This window comes from Corylus avellana, chromosome ca2 (genome assembly GCF_901000735.1).
Source record: "Corylus avellana chromosome ca2, CavTom2PMs-1.0".
Lineage (NCBI taxonomy): Eukaryota > Viridiplantae > Streptophyta > Magnoliopsida > Fagales > Betulaceae > Corylus > Corylus avellana.
The window spans coordinates 15,067,607-15,076,961 of NC_081542.1; the positions used below are offsets into that span (position 1 = coordinate 15,067,607).

Genomic DNA, 9,355 nt, shown 5'->3' on the forward strand with positions numbered 1-9,355 from the left:
AGCAAGTAATAGCGACCCACTATAATAAGACAATTGAACAATTAATTTGTATATAATCATATACTCCAAAAAAATATTATAACAGAAGCATGCAATTATCTAGCATACGATCATGTAATTATACTTAAAAAATTGATCATATGCCTCAAATTAGAGTGAAACAATTGATTTTAGATGCTTATTCGAAGTTGAGATGGCAAAAAGCTATTTGAATGCCCTGGAATCATTGTTCGATAAGACAACGTAGAAGTCACTAGAAAACAGCGAGGTTCGTTGATTATTCCACCTGTCACTCCCTCCATCCAATTGAAACTTCTGGGCATAATAAGATGCTTATGCAAAGCTGAGATGGCAAAGCGTTTTGGGCACTCACTCTAATCACGTGGCTAGTGCCAACTAGGCAATTCTCGTTTTTTTTATTTTTTTATTGTTTTTTAACATGTGTAGGAAAAAAAGAGAAATAGGGATTCGAACTAGTGATTTTTTTTTTTTTTTTTTTGACTTGTCCACATAAGAGGGGGAGGGGGATTCGAACATGTGACCTCCGCTTTATTAGGCGTGGTCCCGGCCGATTAAACTAGCTCTTGAAGACTTGAACTAATAACCTTCACTTCATTATGCGTGTTATACAGCCGATTGAAATACGCCTCGAGATGTAATTCTCGTGTTTAAGCCTTCAATTTGTGTCTTAGTTAAAGGATCAAATTTTATAATCTGAATTTATTTAATTTCGTATTAAATTCTTGATTTTTCAAAAATTATTGTCCCTACGTATAATGAAAACAAATCATATACGCAATTTCGAGAAACAACCGGCCAGGTTGTCCGTGGCCCCTGGTTTCATGTTTATAAAGCCTATTTGTGTTGTGTTGTGTTGTGTTGCAGCGTCGATTAGCTGTGATTGGAAATGGCGTGCTCGGAGAAGCAAGTGATGGTGGTAGGGATAGACGACAGCGAGCACAGCTCATACGCGCTGGGGTGGACGCTGGACCACTTCTTCGTCCCTTGCACCTCCAACCCTACTTTCAAGCTCGTCGTCGTCCACGCCAAGCCCATTCCCACCTACGCCGTCGGCCTCGCCGGTCCTGGTAACTGCTACCCACCGATCACCCACACATTTTTTTTTAAAAAAAATTTTAATTTTACATACATGTGTGTGTTGGACTACTGGTGTGGAATTGTCAAGAAAATTGGATGACTTAGTGGAAATTCACTTGCTGATGTAGGAATTAATGTAGGAGCGGCCGAGGTTTTGCCGATGGTAGAAGCCGATTTGAAGAAGATCGCTGCCCGAGTCGTTGAAAAGGCCAAGGAACTTTGCATCAATAAATCGGTATTTTTTTTAAAATAATAATAATAATAATAATGATATTTAATAGACTCTTATATGATTATAAAACTCAAATAAACTAATTTTGACTGCAACTTCATCCTAGTTGTATAGGAGTTTATTAAATAATAATAATAATAATAATATTATATATATATATATATATATATATATATATTTGGATTTTTAACTTGAATAGTCTAATCTATTATTTACAAGTAATGCTACATACCGCACCTTATTCTATCATTCCATCCCGTATTCTAGTGTGCTAATGTGATAGTATCTACTAAACCTTTTTAAACAAAAAAAATTCAAGGGCTATTGGAATTGTTAGATCAGCTCAAAATTGAGGTGCATTATATGGCATTACTTATTATTTATATTTAAATTGAATGCGGCGACGAAGAATTGAACCCGGTAAAATCAGAAAAAAAGAAGAACTCATACAATGTTTCTAAAATCAATTGAATTGGAGCATTGAACAGATAGGAAGCCTAATACGTGAAATGTTTAATTTTAAATTCAAGACGTTTCGCTTGGATAGCATGTTAGATCTACACTTATTTCAAAATATAGTGAATTTAATTATTAATTATAATATTCTAACCATGAGAATACATGGTTGTTGAGAAATTTGGTTGCCCAGGAGTCTAATTTCTAGACCGACCAGTCTCTGAAGTAAAATTTGCAATTTTGGATCCAGATTTGAAAGTATGCCCTGAAAAAACAGAGCACTTGTTGAGAAATTGCCTTGTTGGCATACAATGGTTGTCATTTTTGACAGTTCATCCCTGAAAATTACATAGATACATATATATTTATACATACATACATCGCATGCATATACCTAATACATGTGTACCAGTATGGCAGTAACTTGTGTGGGGAAAGTGTTCTTCTTGACATTTCAGATTGTATGCATGCAGGTGAATGATGTGACAGTGGAGGTTGTGGAAGGAGATGGTAGGAATGTTCTCTGTGAGGCCGTGGAGAGACACCATGCATCCATTTTGGTTGTTGGTAGTCATGGCTATGGAGCCATTAAGAGGTATTGATCTAATATTTTTCTTCTTATTTTTGTTGTTACAGTTTCCTACTGCAGAATTATAGACAAGTTGAGCAATTAATGTTGGGGAGACATATTTCTTAGGAAGTTCTTTCAATGAACCCATAATATAACATATTGGAACACCACTCACTGTCTTATAACTATGTTCAACACTCGCCCTCCCGAACCAACCCTCGGCTCTGTTACATCACTCTTGGGGTGATTTATTTCTCAGACATTACTCAATCCAAAAACTGAAACTAATGGATTTGGACCCAATTGCGCTATATTAACTCCTCATTCTAATGATATATTTCATAACAATGAGCTATTTGAATTTGTTTTCACCATTACTCTGATATTTTATCTTGAAGATCAGAATGTATACTTGTATTGTTCCCTGAAACAAGCAAGAATTCGATCATCCTGCTAGTTTTGACAATGTATTTGATTTTCATGCAGGGCTGTTTTAGGCAGTGTCAGTGACTACTGTGCTCATCATGCTCACTGCACCGTGATGATTGTGAAGAGGCCCAAAATCAAACACTAAAAAAGCTACTTTTCCTGCTTCACATAAACACATATAGCAGTTGAATCAGCCAAGTGATTTACATTATAATAAATTTGATCAGTGTATATTTATGTGATATTTCATGCAATGTTGCTTGTTGTGTCATCTGCTTCTATACTTTATTCCCACTTGTGAATGGGGCGGCTAGGAATTCTCCTTCATATTCTACACTGGAATTTCATCGAATACGTTATCGTCAATGTGCTTTTTCAAAGCTAGCATCCAATCTTATGTGGTATAAAACTTAAATAACACCCACTTGGCAAAAACAACACCCTAATTATAAGCATCCAATGCTTATTTGGTACTAAATAACATCCAATTCTATTCCCTCCTTTCCCATCTGTAGTGGGAAGATCTCCCTATGTGCCACTCTGATTTGATTGTTGTATTTATTGTTTTTTTTTTTTTTTTAAAGGGAAAATTACACTTTATCCCCCAAAGTTTGGGGCCATTTTTAATTCGACCTCTAATGTTTCAATTTTTGCAATGAACCCTTTAAACTTTCAAATTTTTGCAATTTGACAATTTCATCAGTCAAAGCCATTTTGACTGATGGAACAGTGATCATGTGCGACGCACGTAATCACTGTTGGCTTTTTTTTTTTTTTCCCCAATATGCCCCCCATCCCAACCTCCGATCACTCTCTCTCTCTCTCTCTCCCCTTGCCGACGAAGACGTCGACAACACCTCCTCAAAAGCAACATCAAACTCATAGGCCGAATTAGCTTCTTCTTTCGGTTGAATTGCAAGGACTGCACTTTGACGTGTACCCTCACTCCCTCTGGGAGAGAAGGAACTCGTGGATAGGATTGGGAGCTTGTCCGTACCGCAAGTATTTTTCAACGAGAAGCTGTTTGGGGGCTTGGTGGCGTTGAACTCTCGGAGGAACAACGACAGATTTGATCAGAGATTGAAGAAAATGGTAGGGAGCAAATGTCCCAACGATGTGCCTGCATCGCTTGTTTATGAATTTGACGACACCGAGGAGAAGTGGACAGACAAGATGATCGGGATCGTCAGGGTTTTACGTCAGAAATTGCCCATTCAGGATCGTTTAATGAAGATGAAGATGGTGAAACATTGCTTCTGTGGGAGGAGCAAGACGGTGGAGGTGTTGATTCACCTCTTGGGCTATGTCCGCAGGAAGGTATGTGTGGGTGGGCAAGTGTTGTCGATGTCTTCGTTGGCAAGGAGAGAGAGAGAGAGAGAGAGAGAGTGATCAAAGGTTGGGATGGGGGGCATTTTGGAGAAAAAAAAAAAGCCAACAGTGATCACGTGATCATTGTCCCGTCAGTTAAAATGGCTTTGACTGACGGAATGGTCGAATTGCAAAAATTTGAAAGTTTGGGGGGGTGTATTACAAAAATTGAAACATTGGAGGTCGAATTAAAAATCGCTCTAAACTTTGGGGGGTAAAGTGTAATTTTCCCTTTAAAAAAAGAACAAAAACCCATTTGGCCACTTAAAACCAAGCAAATTGGGTCCAATTCTTGGTCTTGATATTTCAAATGGGATTTCACCAAATTGATTTTTCAAATAGTTATACAAGATGTTTAGTCATATTTATTTATTGTAATTTTTCCTTTGGGGGGTAAAGTGTAATTTTCCCTTTAAAAAAATAACAAAAACCCATTTGGCCACTTAAAACCAAGCAAATTGGGTCCAATTCTTGGTCTTGATATTTCAAATGGGATTTCACCAAATTGATTTTTCAAATAGTTATACAAGATGTTTAGTCATATTTATTTATTGGGGAAAATACACTTTACCCTCATAAAGTTTCACCTCATTTGCAATTTGGCCTCAAATGTTTAAAGATTGGCAATGTACCCCAACAAAGTATAAGAAATTTGCAATGTGACCTATCCGTTAACCATTTACGTATAATTTAACTAAAAATTTCGCACATGCATTTTTTTTTATCCCTGATTTCCAAAATTGCCCCATATGTTTTTTGATGAAATTCCAAAAATGCCCATAATTAAAAAAAAACAAAATAAGAAGAAAAAAAAAATGGGGTTGGCCGTAGCCACCCCCTTTGGCCATGGGTGGCGAGCACCTCCAATTTTTTTCTGCTATTTTTTATTATTTTTTTAAAATACAAGGGCAATTAGGTCTTTTCTATAATTTCCGTTGGAGAAAACGGAAATCGTTGATGGATGAATCACATTGCAATTTTTTTATATTTTATTGGGGTACATTGCTAATTTTTAAACATTATAAGCCGAATTACAAATAAAGTGAAACATTAGAGAGGTAAAGTGTATTTTCTCTTTATTTATTTATTCTCCACTCATTTTATTGTAAATCATAATTTCCATTTTTTACTTATACAGCTTAAAAAAAAAAAGTTGCATGATACTAAATAAATTTCTTTATCAAATAAACAGTTGATTACAAAGTCATGGCCTCTTAAGATTATGATGATCGAAACAATTCCAAGCTTATTATGATGATTCTTCCAACTTAATAAAACGAGTCGAGTTTTATCTATTGTCGTCTCAATAGCCCTAATCTATATCTTTTCAACTTCGATTATAAAAATTAAATTTTAAAACGATTTAAAAGTGGCATTTTTATATTTAACCTACATTATAATAAGGTTTATTATAATTTTATTTAAAATTTTTAATATTATAAAATATAGTAGGACATATTGGATTATTCATTTAAAATAAACTACTCAGAAAAATTTGTTACACCCTAAGTATTGCACTAGATTCAAATCCACAACAGATAAATCGATATATGGATCATCTATTTAAAATAGGGAAAAATATAAAAAACCCCCCAAAACTACCAGTCGTTTTCGATTTAGCCCCCTAATGTTCCAAAAGTGATAAAGTAGCCACCAAAACTACCAAACTATTGCATTTTGGCCACTCCGTTAGTCAAAACCGTCAGTTTGGACGGAAACTGCAAAACGACGTCGTTTTGTGATGGATAAGTTACTACAATATCCTTTTATGAAAAAAAAAATTGGAAAAAATATAAAAAAGCACCCCAAACTACTAGCCGTTTTCATTTTAACCCCCTAATGTTCAAACAGTGATAAAGTAGCCCTCCAACAAAACGATGTCGTTTTTTAGTTTTCGTCCAAACTGACGGTTTTGACTAACGGAGTGGCCAAAATGCAATAGTTTGGTAGTTTGGGGGGCTACTTTATCACTTTTGAAACATTAGGGGGCTAAATCGAAAACGACGGATAGTTTGGGGGGCTTTTTTATATTTTTCCCTTTAAAATATTAATAAACAACCACAGAGAACCAAGCCGTGAGTCTCTTTCTTTTCTCATCTTCAGGATCCTTTCACTATAATATCTTAATTTTATGTTAAATCATTTAATTAATATCATCATTTCTATTAAGGGGTTAGGTCTAATAATGTAAATTATTTAATTGAAATAAAAGGTTAATGATAAATACAATATTCAAATTTATAATAATACTTTAATGCAATTTACCTAATTCACTTGTCCTATAGGCTTAAGTTGTTAGAAAGAGGTAAATTTAATTACTTAATTATTATTTTAATACTCACCCTCACGTGTGGGGTCAAACTCCCTTTTAATAGGAGAGGTCAAACATGTGAAATATTTAATTTAAATGGGGGGTGATTTGACGGAGTCAATGTTCAATTTCATGGTCTTTGACTTTGATACCATGTTAAATTACCAATTATCCTAAAAGTTTAGGCTAATAAGCAGAGGTAAATTTAATTACTTTTTTTTTTTTTGAAGGAATATTAAGAATATTCATTATCTCAAAAGATCCGTCAAAAGATCACACAAGTAGGAGAGATTGCTCCCTCTAGACAATATCACCCACACTTGATGGGACAACTCCCAACCAAGTAGACATAGTGACATGGGTGGTAGCCAATTTTGCAAGCGTATGCCAGAATTATTGGCATCCCTCATTACATGCCTAAAACTGGCATTGACCAAATCATGTAGCTCTCCTTTGATACATTCTATGAATTGACCATAGCTACTAAGACACGCCCCCTCTGAATTGATAGCCTTGATAACTTGCATGGAGTCACTCTCAAAGATGATATTTTCAAAGCCCAATTCCTTGTAGAAAATAATAGCATTCACCGCTGCTAAGGCTTCCGCCGATGTTGAATCAGTTTGGATAGCAAGAGACATACTACGTGAAGCAAGACATTTCCCATTCGAGTCTCGGGCTATAATTCCCAACCCCACGCGTCCTTCCTTCGAATTTAGCCCTGCATCCCAGTTTATCTTCATCATGTTCCATTGTGTAGGCTGCTCTACTACAACTGCTGGTTCACGGTCACTAGTTACCCCCTCTTGAGCGTTGCGATTTGCCCTTTGAAATTCTTCCATCGAGGTTTGAACTTTCCGTAATAACTGGGTTGGGTTGAGGAAATTTTCTCCATGTATTACTGAATTTTTCCTCAACCAGATTTTCCTTGCCATGACAACAAAAAGTTCAGCTTCCTCTGTATCGCATCTTTCAAGCACTGACTCAAAACGTAGAAACTACCCCGGCGCATTTTTGTATTCTTATGGCTCCACCTCCCCACCACCTCCCCATACATCATTTGAGGACGGACAAGTCCATAGGATGTGCATTACCGTCTCTTCTTCCAATCCACAGTTGGGGCAAGATGTATCTTGGACTACTCCTTTCTTGGCCAGATTCACTCTAGTTGGTAATAGATTATGTAGGGCTTTCCATAAAAAAAGCTTTGCCACATTTGGTATCTTTAAATTCCAGCACTCCTTCCAAGATACACCGCTTGCAGGTTTGGATGTCCCACTTCCTCTATTTGCCATAGTCTCCTTCTCCAAAAAGTAAGCACTTTGGACGGAGAAAATTCCATTTTTGGTACACCACCAAATAAGTTGGTCCTTAGTTGGCATAGGGCTAATAGGCATGCTTCTGATCACTTCAGCTTCGTCATCCCAGAAAACTTGTGTAATAAGATCGACTCTCCATTTTCTTGTGCTTGGGTCAATAAGCTCCGAAACACGGGCATGTCGATCAAGTACAGTCGTCAGCGATTGTTCCATGTATGTGGTTGGTTTCGGGACCTATTTGTCACCCCACACATGAATGTCATCCCCATTTCCAATCCTCTAAATAAGACCATTTTGGAGTACCAGTAGGGCTGCCATAAAACTTCGCCACATAAAAGGGTCGGTTGCCTAGACTTGCCTCCAAAATAGAGCAAGATGGATAATATTTAGCCTTTAGGATTTTCCCAGCCAAAGATTCCGAACACTTTAGTAGTCTCCAAAGTTACTTTGCTAGTAGGGCTTTGTTAAAAATTCCCAAATTACGGAACCCTAACCCATCTTGGGCTTTGGAAAGACCCATCCTTTCCTAACTCATCCAATGTATTTTAGAAGTGTTCTCCTTATGCCCCCACCAGAATCGCTGCATCAACCCATGTATCTCCTTACACAAAGCTATAGGTAAGAGGAAAACACTCATACAATATGTGGTAATGGCATGTGCCACTGCTTTAATTAATATCTCCTTCCTTGCTTGCGTCAAAAATTTTGTCTTCCAATTATTGAGGCAATTCCACACTCGATCCTTGATGCCTAAAAAAGCCTTTGTTCACGACTTCTCAACAAGAGTTGGAAGCCCTAAATACTTGTCATAGCTTTGAGTGGCTTGGAGACCCGACATTTGAGTGATTTCCTGCATCTTTTTGAATTCATGTTGCGACTGAAGAAAATAGAAGTCTTGTCCTTGTTAAGCTTCTGTCCCGATACTACTTCATATTTTTCTAGGAGTTTAGTTAATCTCCTCCATTCGACCGAATTCACTTTATAGAAAATCAAGCTATCGTATGCAAAAAACAGGTGACTCAATTTAGGGCCTTTTTCTGGAAGTAGGGACCCCTGTCCAGTTCTCTTCTTAGTTCGAGACAATAATGCACTAAGTGGCTCTGTGTATAAAAGGACTAAGTACAGGGATAAAGGATCCCATTGCCAGATCCCTCTCGAAGGCTTTATGTGTTTGATTGGCTGTCCATTTACAAGAATGGCATAGGAGACCGAGCTGACACACCCCATAAAGAAATTTACCCAGGCCTCCGGAAATTCCATTTTACGCATAATTGCTTCTATAAAAGCTCACTCCACTCTATCATACGCCTTACTCATATCAAGCATTGTGTGTAGAGTTTCATATGCCGCCATTATATTGTCCAAAATTAGCCTTCCTGAGATGAAGGCACTATGATTTGCATAAATGACATGTGGAAGGATCATCTTGAGTCTGTTTGCCAATACCTTAGCAATGATTTTGTAAACGACATTACAAAGGCTAATTGGCCTGAAGTCAGATACACAGCTAGGGGTTGTCTTCTTTGGAATTAGTGCAATATGTGTCATATTAATGTTTTTGTCCATTGAGG

General features: G+C 36.9%; 1 protein-coding gene across 2 annotated transcripts; it reads left to right on the plus strand.

Moving 5' to 3' along the window:
* Positions 1–849: 849 nt before the first annotated feature.
* On the plus strand, positions 850–3,173 carry LOC132170374 (universal stress protein PHOS34-like). 2 transcript variants are annotated; one of them, XM_059581331.1, is made up of 4 exons: positions 850–1,088; positions 1,227–1,333; positions 2,260–2,381; positions 2,844–3,173. In XM_059581331.1, the coding sequence occupies exons 1-4, from the start codon at positions 908–910 to the stop codon at positions 2,929–2,931; spliced, it is 498 nt and encodes a 165-aa protein (XP_059437314.1). In that variant the 5' UTR covers positions 850–907; the 3' UTR covers positions 2,932–3,173. The 2 variants fall into 2 exon arrangements, with proteins under 2 accessions (XP_059437314.1, XP_059437315.1); XM_059581332.1 differs by having other exon boundaries at positions 1,239–1,333.
* Positions 3,174–9,355: the final 6,182 nt, after the last annotated feature.

What these genes read in the sequence shown, in the direction of transcription:
- LOC132170374 (XM_059581331.1), top strand. Translation starts at nt 908, where the DNA reads ATGGCGTGCTCGGAGAAGCAAGTGATGGTGGTAGGGATAGACGACAGC. An exon ending in AACTTTGCATCAATAAATCG is followed by an intron (nt 1,334 to 2,259) that starts GTATTTTTTTTA and finishes GTATGCATGCAG; the next exon opens with GTGAATGATGTGACAGTGGA. An exon ending in GGCTATGGAGCCATTAAGAG is followed by an intron (nt 2,382 to 2,843) that starts GTATTGATCTAA and finishes ATTTTCATGCAG; the next exon opens with GGCTGTTTTAGGCAGTGTCA.